This window comes from Haplochromis burtoni, unplaced genomic scaffold, assembly GCF_018398535.1.
Source record: "Haplochromis burtoni strain Fernald_Lab_line unplaced genomic scaffold, NCSU_Asbu1 Contig_115, whole genome shotgun sequence".
Classification (NCBI taxonomy): Eukaryota; Metazoa; Chordata; class Actinopteri; order Cichliformes; family Cichlidae; genus Haplochromis; species Haplochromis burtoni.
This window is the reverse complement of record NW_024582476.1, coordinates 773,620-790,558: the sequence shown is the minus strand read 5'-3', so window position 1 is coordinate 790,558 and position 16,939 is coordinate 773,620. Positions and strand designations below refer to the sequence as shown.

Here is a 16,939-nt window from a genome sequence, read left to right as displayed (position 1 = left end):
TTTCCTATCGTTGCCTAACATTATACCGGTATTACCGTGAACGGTATAATATGGCCCAGCCCTACTGCCAAGCTTAGATGTTCAATCCCACAACCTTCTGGCTGTGAGGCGACATTACTAAGCACTGCACTGTCACCCAAATTTAGCCTAAAGAGACTTCTTTAGGCTCAGTGTGCAGCAAAATGTTTGGAACAGTTAACGGTTAAAATGTGCTGTTATAATAATGTGCTATTGTATACCAAACTTGTATCCATGGCTTGTTTATAAATGTCTGCTTATAATTTATTATTTCAACATTGCTCGGTCTGAAATGCAGTCATTCTGATCTTTAAAATTTGTAGGAACACTGAGACATCCCTGATGATCTTACTTATAAAATTTGGTTGTTACTAACGTCTCTATTTTACTGCTGTTTCCCTTTAATAAATGTTAATACCAAACAAATCTTGCGGTTTCTCTACAAAGAGGTGATAGACTTTTTTTTTTAAACACCTGGTATTGTCGTAAAAAACGGAATATGTACTCTATAAACATTTCTGAGAAGCTTTTTTCTTTTTCAGTGGTTTAGTCATTTTAATACTTTTGTATTTATTTGCTAGCATCTACTTCCAGCCGTCATCATTCTACATTAACCCAGAAGAGCTGGATAGTGTAGAAAATGGAGGAGTGGCTGTTCTCACTGGGAAAAAGGTAGATTTATGGGTTTTTTTCCCTCAGTCTCCATAATTTTATTCAGTACATGAATAAAATTATACTGAATAAAAGTGAAGTATTAAGACCAGAAGTAATTATATTGACCGATTTGCAAGCATTATGTGTTATGATGTCTAAACCTGGAAAGCAGAAGTTATTCATGAGGTATACTTATTTTTTTATAGGTGGTTCACATGGATGTGAGAGGAAACAAAGTAAAACTGGACGATGACACTGAGATTTCATATGACAAGTGTTTGATTGCTACAGGTAAACTCCCTTGTTTTATTTCTTGTCTGTTTTTATCACTTAAACCTGGTAGAAGCTAATTTTATCTTTCTCAGGTGGTGTGCCAAGAAATCTCCAAGTCATTGAAAGAGCAGGAGAGGAAGTGATGAGGAGAACCACTTTGTTCCGCAAGGTCAGTGTGTAGCCACAAGGGGGTGGTAGAGATGTTTCACTCTAACCATCTGTGGCTGATAGTATGTATATACAGCTTGTTGGAGTGAGTGTTAAGGCATACCACGAAGGAAATATTAACTATTTTAAAATGAAAATAAAAAAGTTTTGTCTTTTTTGATTTAGATCATTACAAGCATTGAGATTTTCCAGACAGAAGTCTTACTGTGTGTTACATAAAAAAATCTGACTGTTGCTCTAAATTCAGTTTTTGTTTTTTGTTTTTCCCACAGATTGAGGACTTCAGATCTCTGGATAAGGTCTCGAGGAATGTAAAATCCATCACTATCATTGGAGGTGGCTTCTTGGGCAGCGAGCTGGCTTGTGCCCTTGGCAGGAGATGTAAGAACAGATGACGAGCTGAGAAACTAGCAGAGTAGATAAGAACACTGATGTCCAGCATAAGTAACTCTTTTCTTAGTTGTTGTTCTTCCTCTTTCTCTTTTTAGCTACTGAGTCAGATCTGGAGGTGATACAGATGTTCCCTGAGAAGGGTAACATGGGAAAAGTGCTACCCGAGTATCTGAGCAACTGGACAACAGAAAAAGTCAAGAAAGGTCCAACTTTATTTCATATAAGTCTCCAAAGACAAAAAATGTTCTTTATGTGTCTCATTATATTATGATGTCTTGCCTGTTTTCATAGAGGGTGTAAAGATTATTTCAGAAGCTTTGGTGAAGTCTGTGACCTGCAAAGATGACAAATTAGAAATCCATCTAAAGGATGGTAGATTGGTAGGTTCAGATTTCTACACAAACTCTGACAGAATCAGGACATTGAATTTATTTATAAGCTGCTTATTATCTATCGTTTTATTTTTGTAGGTGAAAACTGATCACATTGTTACAGCTGTTGGCCTAGAGCCAAATGTTGACCTTGCTAATTCAGGAGGTCTGGAGGTGGACTCTGACTTTGGTGGCTACCGGGTAAACGCAGAGCTGCAAGCGAGGTCCAATATTTGGGTGGTAAGTTAATGTTCATACGATGTTTTCTGCTAACAAGATCCTGAAGAGCTGTGATTAAAAATCCCTCTTTAAAAGTTCCTGTGCTGTGCTTTGCTGGTTTGCCTATAAAATCCTAGAAAATGCTGAGTAATTTAGTTAAAGTCACTTTTGTAGAAATTTCAAACCTGTGGGAAAGTCTTAACTTAATTATTATCCCATTGTGCTCATACCTCTAGTTTCACTGATCATTTTGGACAAAGGAATAATTGTTATCGCTTGTTTGAACCAAAACCACCACATTTTGACCAACCGATGCACAATGATGATTTTGTCTTCTTTTTGATTAAAGCGCCCTCTTCAGGCTCAATCAAGTCTTAGTCCTAATATAAAACAGTGTAATTAAAATTGTAGTGTAATCCCAATGTCCTATTTTGAATGTAATGTTGTGTTTTAGGAAAATATTGTCAGTGCCTGTTAACATGAAATAAAAACTGCATAATCTAAGCCATACTGCATGTTCCCAATCGATTCTTGTTGATGTAGGCAGGAGATGCTGCGTGTTTCTATGACATCAGACTGGGTCGCAGACGTGTGGAGCACCACGATCACGCTGTTGTGAGTGGTAGACTAGCTGGAGAGAACATGACGGGAGCCAGCAAACCCTACTGGCATCAGTCCATGTTCTGGTAGGTATCATACTTTTTACTACTTCTACTTACTATGGGCTATAAAGTCTTTTTTTTTTTCTCACCCCTCCCCAAATGAGACCTGTGGATGCAAACCATGAAAACTTCTTTTAAGTGGAAATGAAGGAAAGAGTTTGTGAAGGCGAGAACAGTCTTAATTTTTGATTGCACTGAATGCATTTAAATCAGAGAGCATGTGCAGTGGTGCAAGGGACTCCGATGTAATCCTTTTAGAGGTCAGATCAACATACATGATTCCTTTGAAGTTGAAAACCATTAACCATTAAAATGTCTTTAGGGGACATTAAATCCATCCCGAGAGAGACTTTAAACCCCCGAAGAGTCATCTCTGTTCATCAGAATTCGATAAAAAATAAATAATACCATCTTGCAATAAAATGCTTTATATTTGCCTCACTAACTATGCATGCATATATGTGCGTGTATATGTGTGCTGATCCACCCCACTGAACTCTCTTACACAGATGAGAAAAAGCCAGTGCTTAAATTATAAATCAGGAGGTCTTGATCAAGACAGGGTACTGTTCCAGCAGGTCAAGGGAGACAAGGTCACAGAGCGCATAAGAAACAACATCAACAGTTTCTGGAGCACTTTGGGCAATGGCTCCCCGTTTAAAACTGAAACTGTCACCACAAACAGCATTTTGACAGATTTAGACGTGGTGCTTTTATTATACTTACAGAATATAATGAAGGCAACATTGTCTTCACTTAACTTTTCTCTCCTATGCTTCATTGTCTGTTTTACTGTGACACACATGGTAAAACAACGAGCAGAAAATCCTTAAACTGAGCTAAAATGAAACAATGAAAGGCACAATGGGGGGAAAAACATTCAGCTTGCCCACGTCATCAGGCAGCTTCCAGTATGTTGCTAATGGTGATGGCATTGATTCCTTTGGTTACCTGTGGACAACAACGATCACTGAGATCACTGCTGATGTCTCTTCTCCTTGCCATCGTGTAACGCTAAAACCTGTGCCTTTACAGAGGGGCTCACACTTTCTGATTAATCAAGCGCGTTAAGCTTATTTAGCTTTTCACACAGTGCTTTTGGCAGATTTCTTTGCTAATCAATCACATGGTGTAACATGTGATTGATTCATTTTCATCTGAGGTTGTATTTAAATCATTTTAGAACCTCGTAAGTAAGACCTGTAATTGCTTTATTATTTCCTAATAAGTAAAACTTTCGACTCGATGACTGTGTACTTTTTCTCATGTATGAAAAAGCACACGGACTGGTTAACAAGGTTAAATATTCGATTTAAAGCTTAAAAACAATCAAACTTTATGACCTTGGACATGCATATGTTAGACATTATAAATAAGATCACAGTAGGACTCCAGATATTAAGGGAGTTACCAAAAATGTAAGTACAGTGTGGAATGCAACTCTCAGGACCCAAATGAATGTTGTGAATACATGTTGCTAGCAGCTGGTGAAATGTGACACACTGTTGAAACATGGGTTCACTGCAGTCCAAGAAAAAGTACACAGGAACATTTGTCCAACTACCACAGCTCCATTAACTAGTCCTTCATATTTATATAATTATAAAGTATAGTCAGTAACTTTTGAAAAGTTCATCTGTTTATGCTCAAATGCTGCATGTAAAATATAAAGAGATGTACCAACAGATTCCATATAAATATCAACGAAGCATAGTTCTGGCCGGCTCTGCAGTTTTGTACAAGCTCTCTGTGCAACCTTTCAATTTGTCAAGGTCAGGTGACTCTGACATCACTTCAGGTCTTAAAACTCATCAGGCAGCAGCGGTGGGGGTTTGTCACTGAAGATTACAGCCCTCAGCAGTGCTTGTGTTTCAGATGGGAGCTGTCTGAGGTATATAAGCATACACACAGTATTCAGGAAGCTGTTTTGACAGTAAAGTTTTAAAAAGCTGGCATTTGTTTCACTTCAGCAGAACTACTTCCAACAGAGATGTGAGGAAAATGTTCTTGGCATAGAAATCCTAGGTGACACTTCTTGGCACAAAATGACTGTCTAGTTTAATTATACAGTGGTGCTCCAAAGTTTGTCTACCCTTTAGTTTTCTACATATATTCTCTAAAACTTGACCAGATTTTAGCACAAATTTTAAAAGTAGATTTTAAAAAAAGGAAAAAGAAAAAGCTGAATTAACAAATCAGACAATGCCAAATCGAGTTATTAATTATTGAGAGAAATTGTCTATTGTAGCATATCTGAGGAGGGAGGGGCGATGTGAACTTTAAGGAACATCGGTTAATGTGAGTGTTAAATTACAGTTAAGCGTCGCCAGACAGTGAGATAGCAGTCAGATGTGAGAGGGCTTCTTCTTTTATATTTGTAAATAATTATTTTCCTTGAATATCTGTGGGAGTGAGGCAATAGCATAAGCATTGCTTAAAGATCACAAGGACAAGTCAGAAGGCTGTTCGAAATACTTGTATCAGACCAAAATAAAGCTTAGAGGTTTAAACAAGCTTGCTTCTGGAGGAAGGGAAACACTGCTTTGCACCATAATGCCCATCATGGCTTGGGACTGTGCCAGAACGGCTTTCCATCAGAGCAATGAATTCTGTATTCTTCCGGGAAATTCTGAAGGCAAAGGGTCAGGAGATCTGCCTGTGAACCGAATCTCAGCTGAAAGTGGGTCACGCATCCAAATGACGACACGGAGCACACAAGTTATTGTACCAAGAATAGTTGGAGAGTAATAAAGCTTTGTATGGCTGAGTTACAGTTTTGACCTTAATCCACCAGAAATGATGGAGGAAGGCAGCAGTTCGTGTAAGGAAATCTACCGACATCCCAGAATAGAAGCTGTTCTTTACGGAAGAATGGGCGAAAATTCCTCCAAGCCGATGTCATGGACCAATCAACAATTTTTGTAAACATTTTGTTGCTGTTATTTCTTCACAAGAGAATCATACCAGATACTGCAGGCAGGGCTACACTTTTACACATACTAATATTGAATCATTCCCCCCCCCAGACGTGGGAAGTTAAATCCATTTAAGTTAAATACTTAAATACAATTTTCAGGTATCTACTTTAGGTTTCTCCCTACATTTCTAAATGAAAATCTGTAATTTCTACTCTACATTTCAAAAGAGACGTGTTACTTTTGGTTTAATGCATTTGGGGGTAAGTTACTATTTTGGTCCTGCCAGCGTCCAAACATCAAACCGATTTGAGCCTAAACAGAATCACATGAAAGGCAGTCCTGTTTGTTGATTAATCACCAGAGGATGTTGCATAAAAAGAGATGGCGTGTGCCAAGGTCAGGGGTTGAAAGTGGAACGGTGGCTTTTGTTTTTGCCACAACACCAATGACTGCACATGTCCATGTGTTGCGGTACTTCAGCATCTAGCTAGCCCTGTAGAAGAGGAGCGAGCATAAAGGGAGTGACATTTTTTTAAGTGTCAGGTCATTTCAAATGCAGTTCAACAAAAATCAGTAAACACACAAACTATTTGTGTGCAGTTTGTCGCACAGTGTGTTGCTAGCTAAAGGTTCAGCTGCTGTATTTCACAGGGAGAGAAAAGAAAGGTCTAACTTCACTCAGGGATGGTGAAAGATAAGAAAGACAGGAGAGGAAGAAGAGAGGTTAGATTTAAAGGAAAGTACTGCTCAGTAGGTTTTCAGAAGATACTGGGTCTCTACATGTGACAATATGTATTTTCATATTGTGAAACATGCTGAAAATTAAACTGATTTAGACTTGCTGCTAGTTTAAGGACTGGAGTTCTCAGTAGAAATTATATTAGAGTTATGATGATGAGTTATGATTCTTTTCCCCACAAAATTGGCCACTACAGCCAATTTTAGTGTTCCCCCACCTGCTGAATCCCACTTTAACTCATGACCGTACACATTTTCCTATTTACAGACAGTCACCCTCTACAATGAAGGCAACAGAAAATAGATGTATATTTTTATTTTCCTTCTTTTTCTTCAGATTCAAGCTGAGCACAATTAGAAGAAAATAGACTAAAGGTTTTTATTTCCATCTACTGATATTATTTTATCATTTTGTTAATATAGCACAAGGTTCAATCAGCTTTGCACAAAAATAGAAACATCCTCCAAAGAGCTACCTTTTACTTTCTTACTTTGAGCCTGTACTTTTTTACTTTTACTTGAGTAAAAAAGTCAAACTTTCTTACAGTACTAGAGTATTTTCTAACAGTAATATTTGTACTTCTACTTAAGTACAGAGTGTCTGTACTTTTGCCAACACTGCCCCTCTCACTTCCAAACATGACCTGGTTTAACATTTTGTATTTAATTATGTATTTAATCTACATGCTTGTAGAATCGGATATCAGATCAGTTTTAAACTTGAAATCTTTCAAGCCCCACTTTGAAAACACATGAGACATTTTGTGCAAAGAATTACTAAATGTTATGCATGATTCCTGACTTTGTTCTCAACTACATGTGGTACTGCAGTAAATCACGTGTACCTTCTTACAGGAGTGATCTGGGTCCTGATGTAGGCTACGAGGCTATCGGGATTGTTGACAGCAGCCTACCAACAGTAGGCGTGTTTGCTAAAGCCACTGCCAAGGATACGCCTAAAGCTGCTACAGAAGAGTCAGGTAGGAGCAGTCAACCTTTTCCTTCAAGCAAAGAGAGAAAAAAAATGATTTTGAGGACAAAGGGTCAGACAGTCTGTGTTCTCAAATCTGCGGCAGGAACTGGGATCCGCTCAGAAAGTGAAACGGAGGACACAGCCACCAGCGCGGTGGCCTCTGTGACACCTGCTCCTGTCGTGGAGAACAAAGACGACTATGGCAAAGGAGTCATCTTCTACCTAAGAGACAAAGTGGTGGTGGGAATTATCCTGTGGAACGTGTTTAACAGAATGCCCGTTGCAAGGAAGGTAAGTGCTGTCGTTTTGCTTTGTGTCATCAAGAGCAAAATATCCGTTCGGTTGTTGTAATTGTTTATTTCTGTTATTCGTAGATCATCAAGGATGGAGAAGAGCATGCAGATCTGAACGAAGTGGCCAAGCTGTTCAACATCCACGAGGATTAAGACTGTGGGGACGACAAACGTGCACGGGAGGGAGTGGGGCTTCATGTGACAGCTGAACTCTGGGACTCATTGCCACATTCTCTAAGACACAATTGGTCAAACTTACCAAATGAGGATCAATGTAAATTATGTTGGTGAAATATTTTCATATTTGGAATTTATATCTGTTGCGCTTGTTTTTCCTCCTTTTAGGAGAAGTCTCTGTGTTATCTTTCTGCTGTCACCAAACTCGCGTGATTGCTTATCTGCATTCCCCCCCACCAGGCTGCAAATGTTGCACATGGGTCATCGTTTCCGTCGGTGTGATCAAAGCAGCTTGTTCAGAGGAGAAAAAAAAAGCTGCAATAAAAGCTATTTTTAAATCACTCATCTCTGTATTTTCAGTTGTGCTTCTAGAAAAATGACACTGACAACCGAGAAGCTTACCTCCATTCGGAGCTTTGATTGTTTTGACGGTAGTTAAAGTCTGCGTGCTTCATCGTAATCTGAACCACCGGAGCATCAATTTGTGCTGCTTGCTACATTTGCTACGGTTATGCATGTGGGCTATAGTGATTTGACCACAGATCAAAAGCACATATTTATTGTTTCAAATGGGAAAAGCCAGCTTGTATAAAAAGCACCTGACTACTCCATTTAACAGTGCGTCGGTAATATGATCTAATGAAGTAAATCCAGTTCGCAATCCAGCAAAATATCACTAAAATGAAGCTTGGCCTACTTTTCTTGTCCAGAGGTAAAAATGTGCACGCATACAGAATTATTTTTTTATTTTTTTTTTATTTTTTTCTTTACTCAGGACTTCTTGTTATTAGGAAGGCATTCATGTTTTATATTCCAACACATTTCTTATCCAATTTGACACTGTGGGCTCCAGAGCGGAGTGGAGAATGGCCTTTTCAAGTGTGAGGCAAACACGTGCAGCCGTTACGTCCCATCGCTTTCTCTGACATTAATTTTACATGAGGAAATGGCTGAGCTTGCCCCCTCTCTATGTGGAGGAACAAATATGAGTTTCCGCATTTATATGTGAATTTGTGTGGCAGTTTGTAGATGAAATAATTAGACCAGAAACTTTTAACAGCAGTGCTAAAGATAAATCCCCTCTGGATGTGTTCTGACACAGAGATGTGTTGCATTGGAATTAATAGGAACATTATGCCTTTATCTTATTTCCCTTCTGCATGGAACAACAATCTTGCCAACTTGGCAGTTACCTCTCTGTTCTCCTGCCCAATTTGAGGCCCATTCAGTGCTGATGTTATGTGGTTTTGTAAATTGATGGCAATATAAATACAGTTTCACCAAAAGTATCTTTGAACAACCTGATTTTTAAAAGGAGGTGGAAGGGTCATTTTAATGTAAAGGTTCTCCTCCCTTGTTATTAAAATACAGTTTTCAGGCTTATTTACATGCCTCTTTAAAGTTTTTTAAAATGTGGATTAAGCACCTGCAGAGCTGTGTTCATCCAGAAATTAAAGAGAAAAAAAAAAAGCATAGCTATAGGTGTTTAACTTTCATAATTAGATCTGTTTAATAAAAGTGCTTATAAGCAGTACAGTTTGAATCCCAAATATTTGAAAGTGCAGATCTGAGGCTGCGTCGAAGACCATCGTTGGGGGCAACTCTGCCGTAAAAATGCTGCTGTCCCTTTAAAAATTCTTGCAGTAATTCCTTCAGCATGCATATGGCCATAAAAAAGAGATAAAGCTTGAAGTGATCCACACAAACAGGCAGGGGAAGGAGGAAAAAAAAAGTTCCCTTGGATTTTGAATTATAGAGCAGCAGCTTCCTGTATTTTACACCTGCAGAGAGGGAGGGAGGCTCATCTGACTCCAGGAGCCAGCGCCTGAAAGTTCTCCGCATCTTCGCTTTCTTTCTTTTTTTTTTCCTTCCAAATTTTGGCTGTTTTTCTCTCATCTGTTGGGTCCACCAACTCAGAATGCTACTGCACATCCTGTGTCCACTGTGGGCTTCGTTTGTCATTTTTCAACAAGGCAGGTAAGATAGTTTTGAAAGTCTTTCCTTTCAAAAATGCAAGCGCCAGCCTGCACGCTTATTTGAAGGGGCAGTTACTGTACCTTACATGCTCTGATACTTCTTTAACAAAGAAGCTGCCGGCACAGCTTTTTCTCTTTAAGTGGAAAGAAACATGCATTAAATATTTTTTAATCTATAATTAAAAGCAACAGTTCCATTAGGTAAAAATACCCAATTAAATTTGCAAGATTTGAGAAACAGATCTTAAAAAAAAGAAAAAAGTAATTTCATGGATATTGTTCTTTTATTCAGAAAGCCTGCAATTTTATTCACAGCAGGACACCTTTAATCACAAAATGCATGTAATGTCCAAACTTAAATTTTAGCTTCTTCATACAAATTAGGAAGCTAGACATTAAGTTCATATTTATGTCAGTGAATCATCACTGCCCCATCACCCTGTAGGTCTGTGCAATGTAAGGAGCTGAAGTTCCCCAGCAGGGCAGTCAAGCCGCCCTCTCCCTCTGACTTTTTGGACAAACTGATGGGACGCACATCTGGCTATGATGCTCGCATCAGACCAAATTTCAAAGGTAACTGCACTCCCACATGCAAATACTGCTCTATTTGAAAAAGTGTGAGAAAGAGTGCCGCTCAATTTGCACAACAATCTGTGCAGTGATGTGGCACAAATCCTTCACAGATGGGTCAGAGGCAAGAGATGCTGCAAGCTACGATGTCTCCATGCGAAAGTCTTTCTCCTTTTTTTCCTCCTCGTGTGTTGTTACGGTTTCTGTGTTGTCCCACACCCTAAGGTGATGGTGTCTTTTCACAGACGTCTCTTTCACATCGTTTTTATTTGACAGAAATGTGCGGTCATCCTTGCATGTTACCCCAAAGGCCCTTTCCAGTCCAATCTTGTGAAACTGGCAGAGTCTCTCTCACATAGTTCCTGCACCGCCTCTAGGGTCAAATTTCATATATATTTCATATTTGCTCCACATCCTTGTCGGTGCATTGTGGATAAATCTCTGCTGATTATCTATAAACACACCAATGTAAGTAAAACTGAATCAATAAATAATTGCCTCTTCGGAAATGACTCACTGAAATATTTAAAGTTCCAATGGTCGACAGATGGGCTACGCTAATGGGAGCGTACTGGAAATGACAACACAATTTCAGGCTTGTTATCGTGGATAAATCTTTATCAGGACACGGCATGGCATATTATGAAGGGAAAAAACAGATGTTGTGGTACAGGAATCCCCTGCTCTTCATCAGCTTTAATATTTGATGTGTTCCTTTTAGAAAACATCATCAGTGGTATTTAAGGAAGCAGTGTTACTAAGATGTGTCCTCCCGTCAGGTTCTCCTGTCAACGTGACCTGTAACATCTTCATCAACAGCTTTGGATCCATCACTGAAACAACTATGGTGAGAAAACATCTGTTTTAAATTTATCTGCTCTTTTTCGAAGGTGCCATTGTACAACATACATTTTAATGACTTAAAAAAAACGGGTGTGTAACTTCAAATTTCTCGAATCCACATGAGTTCAAGAGTATACATACAGGCTCACATATATATACTCACTTAAATCTTTTAAAAAGTGGTGCTGAAGGTTCTAAAATGTGTTATAACTTGACAAGGCCAAGGCCTATTAACTTTATTATTAGTTTATTAGTGAAGTTAATAGACAGTTAATTAACAGTGCTCATTAGACTGACCAGTACTCAGAACAATAGAAATGTCCAAGAAACCCAATGAAGATCAGACAAGGAGAACTGTAGATTCTCCTTTTTGAACTTATTTATTTTTATTCATTGAACTGATGATTGTTTGATCATCAGAGGGTGCTGGCCAGGAAAGAAGGGAATGCTCCACAATCAGTGCTTTCATGCTTGAGTGAAATTTGCAGTTGCTCTGATGGACAAGCCAAACGTTTTTATGGTCAGGCAAAGACTGAGTTGTTTGGCCACAATGACAGGAGGAGTAAAGGTGAGGCCTTTAAACCTGAGAGCGCTGTACCAGCTAAGAAGTATGGTGGTGGTAGCATCATGCTCTGGGGCTGTTTTACCGTCAGTAGTACTGATAGATTGCACAGTGGCTGGATTAACGAAGGAGGAGGACTACCTCTAAATTCTTTAACTTCTTTAACAGACAAAAGTTGGACATAACTTAATGTTCCAATACAACAATCCAAAACATGCATCACAACTCGTTTTGTAATGAATAACGTAGGATGAAACTTCTGGAATGGCCTTCCCAAAACCCTGAACTACATTTAAATCTGGGTCTGTGACAGACAATTTAAATGAACATTAATAATTCTGCCAATAAGAGGGCTCAAATATTCAAAATTATGCAAATGAAAGCTTGTCATTTGTATGACTGTGACTGAACTCCTTTGGGCTTTACCTCCATTATCTCTTTATTTTTGTCACATATACTGTTACAGTGGTGGATGTTCATAATAAATACAGCCAAAGTTTCTAATATTGACATCGTATGTGCTGATAATCCCAGTGAGGTAAAAGCTAAGGCTTCAGACTGCTCTAAACAGGCGATGGACCGAAGGTCTCTACCAAGGAGCACATAAGACAAATAAGGATTATTTTTGATTTATGATTCATGCAAAGCTACGGTAGTAAAATCCAAGAATATAAATATATAGTTGGAGGTGAGCATAATAGGTCCTCTTTAAAAATGTCACTTTGACTAAAGACTCAAGGAGTGCCTATAAATAGCTGAGCTTTTATGGGAGTGTCTGTAGCTAACATTTGTAGCCACTTTCACTGTAATAATGTTCAATATAAATTTGCATCATTGCCTCTAAGTTAGAAGTCGTAGCTCATATTAATCCCTTATACTCACAGAACATGTGAATAATGTACTGGAAACTATATTCACATCCTTTAATTCAGTCAAAGCAGTTATACTACAGCTTAGAGATACAATACTACAACTTTAAGGTCCCGTATTCGGTATTTTACTTAGTAAACATGTGCACGAATTAGCATAAAATAAGTCAGTCAGTATCACAATCAATCTGCATAACATTTTGTAATATGATAACTGGCACTAATCTTACTCTGACTGATAACTGAAGCTGCCAGTTAAAGCCAGTACCAAAACAAATGGAAAACCAATAGCACAGACCAATAGTTCCTGTGTCAAAATTTACAGGGGGGCAATTGTGCTTCTTTCCAGCTCCAACTTAGTAACTTAATTAAGTAAGTCTGCATGACTCAGAGTTGAAAATAATCCTTGTTAATTTACACTGGACCTTGGTGTCAGCCCCTCGGTTTATCTTCGGTCTGAAACAAGCAGTTTTAGCTCCCCTGTGTCAGGTCAGTTTGGTTGCCTCTCGCAAACCAAACAGCAGGCGGGTGGGGTTTCTGTGCTCACTGCCTGAGATGTGAGCCTGGGATGACTTCGTACAGAGCCAAGAGTAGAAAATCTGTCTGAAAACGAGTGTTTAAAACTGCCCGAAGCCCCGGGCTCACTGGTGAGCCAAAAAGCACTGACCTCATTATTTGAAACTCTGGCCGCATTTAATATGAGCATCCACGACTTTAATAGCAGTTGGAGAGCAGAGCTGGTTAAAGCTCATTTATGAGATGCATCAGACACTTTACTGTTTATTCATCTGAAGCTTCTTTTTTTTGTTTGGCTCCTCTCCGACTCTTGGTGGAGGCCAAGTTTCATGATGCCCAAACATGCTATCATTAGATTATGACTGTTTAGTTGCTTCATCTTGTAAATGCATAACATAGTGTCAGCAAAGATCTTCTCATGTGTCTTTCTGTCTAAATAAGCAGCCATCCTTAATTTACAAGGCCTCTGGAGAATGTCTGGGGTTGGTCATGTTTGTTGATTTATTCACGTTTAGAGCCTGGAGAATTTGTGCATTTTGTAAAATACTAAAGGAGAGAGACATCAAATTTTAATTGATGAAATTGTAAGTGGACTTTGCTGTTGTTCAGGTTATGGGAGCACTCAGGCCTGTTTGTCACCATTTGTCCCCTACCCAAACACACACAGTCACGCCTGCCTGCTTAGAGGATGGTTCTTCTCTTTACTTTTGCCCTCTCGCTAAAATTAGATGCTTGAACATATGCAGCATACTTGCATGCATATGCAATATGCATATATCCATTTTTTCATCATTTATAAGTTTACACAGTTTTTAATTACGTGTTGCCTCCATAATTTAGGACTATCGGCTCAATGTATTTCTACGGCAGCAGTGGAATGACCCTCGACTAGCATATAAGGAGTACCCTGATGACTCTCTGGACTTGGACCCCTCAATGTTGGACTCCATTTGGAAACCTGACTTATTCTTTGCAAATGAAAAGGGAGCAAACTTTCACGAGGTTACAACAGACAACAAACTGCTGCGGATCTTCCAGAACGGAAATGTCCTCTACAGCATCAGGTGAGCCATTTTATGTGTGTTTATTAAATACGTGGGGTTAAGTTTTAATAGTACTTCAACTATCAAACACATTTCCAAAAATGCTTTGATGGGTAGCTCAGTGAATATAAAGTCTATTGAGAAGTACTGTAAACATCCAAGTGTATGGACTGCTACATATTTGTTTCACTCCAGTTCAGTTCAGTTGTAATTGCAGTGTCCAGCATGCACTGTGAGCAAGTTCTTGTTAAGCAGCTACTGCAGGCTAAAGAGGAATCAGGTCAGTAATGTGCTGCTAAAGCGCTGGTAAATCGTAGCATAATGGTAAAGAGTTATAAATAGAAAGAAAAAAAGAAGCATTAGTTCTAGTAATTAAGATAAACAGGAATAAAATCCTTTTTTTTAAGGTTGGTTATATTATTTATGGCCCCACTTGGGGAAAACCACAGTGTCTGTGGACGACATTAAACCAGGATCATTTATGTTCCTCCTTTCTGCAATATTGCTCATTTATGTGAGAGGCTTTGCTTTGTGAGTGCAGGAGGGGAAAAATAGAGAAATAGGTCAGTGAAACGAACAGCATAATACAGCATAATACAACAAAGAACGCTGTGACAGCTAAAGAACATCTGTGTGTTATCTATAAAGCCAACACCTGTACTAAATAACGGAATGCTTTCTAATCTCGGTCTTTATGTTCTGTAACCGGGGTACATCCCTATTTTTTATTTTTTATTTTTTTAAACTGATGGTGGTGATGTGTGTGTCTCAGCCGATTTTTATATCAAGCCCACCATAAAGGCTGACATGATGTCTGTCAGCACCTGTCAGTGCTTTCTGCAGCCTGTAAAGGGGGCAGTGAAATAGAAAAATGGAAGGGAGGACAGGTGTCTGAGAGGTTTGAGCTGCTTGATGTGACCACTGATGTAAGGTGAGTGTTCAAAAAAAGGGTTTGAGTGAGACATGAGTAAGAAATAGCCAGTACTGTGGAGTTCACAGGTGGTCGTTAGCCAAGTCCCCCATTCGCCTTTTTGCCTATGGGATAAGGTTCGAGGGTATCACCTTTTCATGTCATATACTAGTATGCTGCTGCTTCTGTTTTCCAGACTGACACTCACGCTTTCCTGTCCCATGGATTTGAAAAACTTCCCCATGGACAGCCAGACGTGCACCATGCAGCTTGAAAGCTGTGAGTTCATCTTCTTAGGCAGGCTAAGAAAACATTACATACAGGTTTTGACATAAAACTACTGCGTACTGCGTACTGTACACTTTCTCTTTTGCCTCTAGTTGGTTACACCATGAATGACCTGATTTTTGAATGGCTGGATGTGGGAGCAGTGCAAGTTGCTGATGATCTAATGCTCCCTCAGTTTGTGCTAAAAGAGGAGAAAGGTCTTGGTTACTGCACCAAGCACTACAACACAGGTACAGGACATATGACAACCCACTGTCCTACATTCTCAGTACACACTGTCCATCACCTTCTAATAAGACTTTCAGTTTGCACCTCTGCCTCCTCCTGTCGTCAGGTAAATTCACCTGCATTGAAGTCAAATTCTACCTAGAGCGCCAAATGGGCTACTACCTGATCCAGATGTACATACCGAGCCTGCTGACTGTCATCCTGTCTTGGGTGTCGTTCTGGATCAACATGGATGCAGCTCCCGCAAGGGTGGGATTGGGAATCACTACTGTGCTCACCATGACAACACAGAGCTCTGGCTCCAGGGCCTCCCTGCCAAAGGTCAGAAGCAAATTTCAGCAAGTTATCTGCTGTTTACTAAAAAGATAAAGTCAGAATGGAAATACAGACAGGTTGTATGATTCCAAGAAAGTCAAATCAGATAAAATAGATTTAACAAGAGAATTTCTTAGCACCCAAATTTCAGTTTCTAATTGGACTACTCAACCTCACATTCATATTTAGCATCACCAGTCAGCTTAGCATGCATTTCATCGGGCTGTGGGATAATTTAGTTTTAACTTTTTTTCTAAGTGAATGGTATAATCAGTTTAATAAAAAATTTTTTAAATGTATTTAACATAAATATTATAAATGGAAATAATTAAATAATATAAAAATACAATAATATATCATCTTTCTTCACTCAGTCCAAAAGGAACCCCTTGCTGACCACATCCCAATGCTGAAGAACTACCTTAATAATGCACATTAACGCAATTGAATAATAGTAATATTCCAGTTGTATTTTTAAAAAAGAAATCAGTGGCTTATACTTGATGCAAACTATTTTTGCTATGTTGACAGGTTTTATTAGTATTTGCTTTTGTATATATGTACTGGAGGCTTCATTCAGCTGAGCTGGTGTTAAACTTCTTTCTGATTCTGATATTAATTGAGACAGTTGATTGTTATGGTTATGCAGGTATCCTATGTCAAAGCCATAGACATCTGGATGGCGGTGTGTCTTCTGTTTGTGTTTGCTGCACTACTGGAGTATGCAGCCGTCAACTTTGTTTCACGCCAGCACAAGGAGTTCTTCAGAATGAAAAAGAAACTCAAAGAGCAGCAGCAGCAGCAGAGAACTGTAAGTGCAGCCCACCCACTCAGGCCCTCAGGCAGCTGTCACCTGCTATTCCCTGTGCCCAGCTCTGCACGAGCTGCTACTCACCTGCATGCTACACTCCAGTCAGGAAAAGCACACAGCACTGACCTGTGATTAATTCAAGCCATCACCT

At 39.1% G+C, this 16,939-nt stretch overlaps 2 protein-coding genes and 1 long non-coding RNA gene across 3 annotated transcripts in view; 2 read left to right on the top strand and 1 right to left on the bottom strand.

Annotated features, from left to right (window-relative positions):
- aifm1 (apoptosis inducing factor mitochondrion associated 1) overlaps positions 1-8,198 on the top strand; it is a 14,865-nt gene extending 6,667 nt beyond the window's left edge. The window contains exons 8-18 of the mRNA XM_005928502.3: positions 600-690; positions 879-963; positions 1,038-1,114; positions 1,386-1,494; positions 1,602-1,709; positions 1,798-1,886; positions 1,977-2,117; positions 2,640-2,782; positions 7,270-7,394; positions 7,491-7,678; positions 7,762-8,198. Coding sequence (XP_005928564.1) covers positions 600-690; positions 879-963; positions 1,038-1,114; positions 1,386-1,494; positions 1,602-1,709; positions 1,798-1,886; positions 1,977-2,117; positions 2,640-2,782; positions 7,270-7,394; positions 7,491-7,678; positions 7,762-7,833 — 1,228 coding nt within the window. The 3' untranslated portion in view covers positions 7,834-8,198. The remainder of the gene's footprint in view (positions 1-599; positions 691-878; positions 964-1,037; positions 1,115-1,385; positions 1,495-1,601; positions 1,710-1,797; positions 1,887-1,976; positions 2,118-2,639; positions 2,783-7,269; positions 7,395-7,490; positions 7,679-7,761) is intronic.
- LOC106633308 overlaps positions 7,884-16,939 on the bottom strand; it is a 17,059-nt gene continuing 8,003 nt past the window's right edge. The window contains exons 2-3 of the long non-coding RNA XR_006054718.1: positions 15,844-15,974; positions 7,884-11,245 (exon numbers count right to left, since the gene is read on the bottom strand). This is a non-coding gene — a long non-coding RNA (uncharacterized LOC106633308). The remainder of the gene's footprint in view (positions 11,246-15,843; positions 15,975-16,939) is intronic.
- The window catches only part of glra4b (glycine receptor, alpha 4b), a 10,262-nt gene continuing 3,051 nt past the window's right edge, over positions 9,729-16,939 (top strand). Inside the window, exons 1-8 of the mRNA XM_005928515.3 lie at positions 9,729-9,834; positions 10,279-10,406; positions 11,183-11,250; positions 14,034-14,257; positions 15,343-15,425; positions 15,527-15,664; positions 15,769-15,983; positions 16,627-16,788. Coding sequence (XP_005928577.1) covers positions 9,776-9,834; positions 10,279-10,406; positions 11,183-11,250; positions 14,034-14,257; positions 15,343-15,425; positions 15,527-15,664; positions 15,769-15,983; positions 16,627-16,788 — 1,077 coding nt within the window. The 5' untranslated portion in view covers positions 9,729-9,775. The remainder of the gene's footprint in view (positions 9,835-10,278; positions 10,407-11,182; positions 11,251-14,033; positions 14,258-15,342; positions 15,426-15,526; positions 15,665-15,768; positions 15,984-16,626; positions 16,789-16,939) is intronic.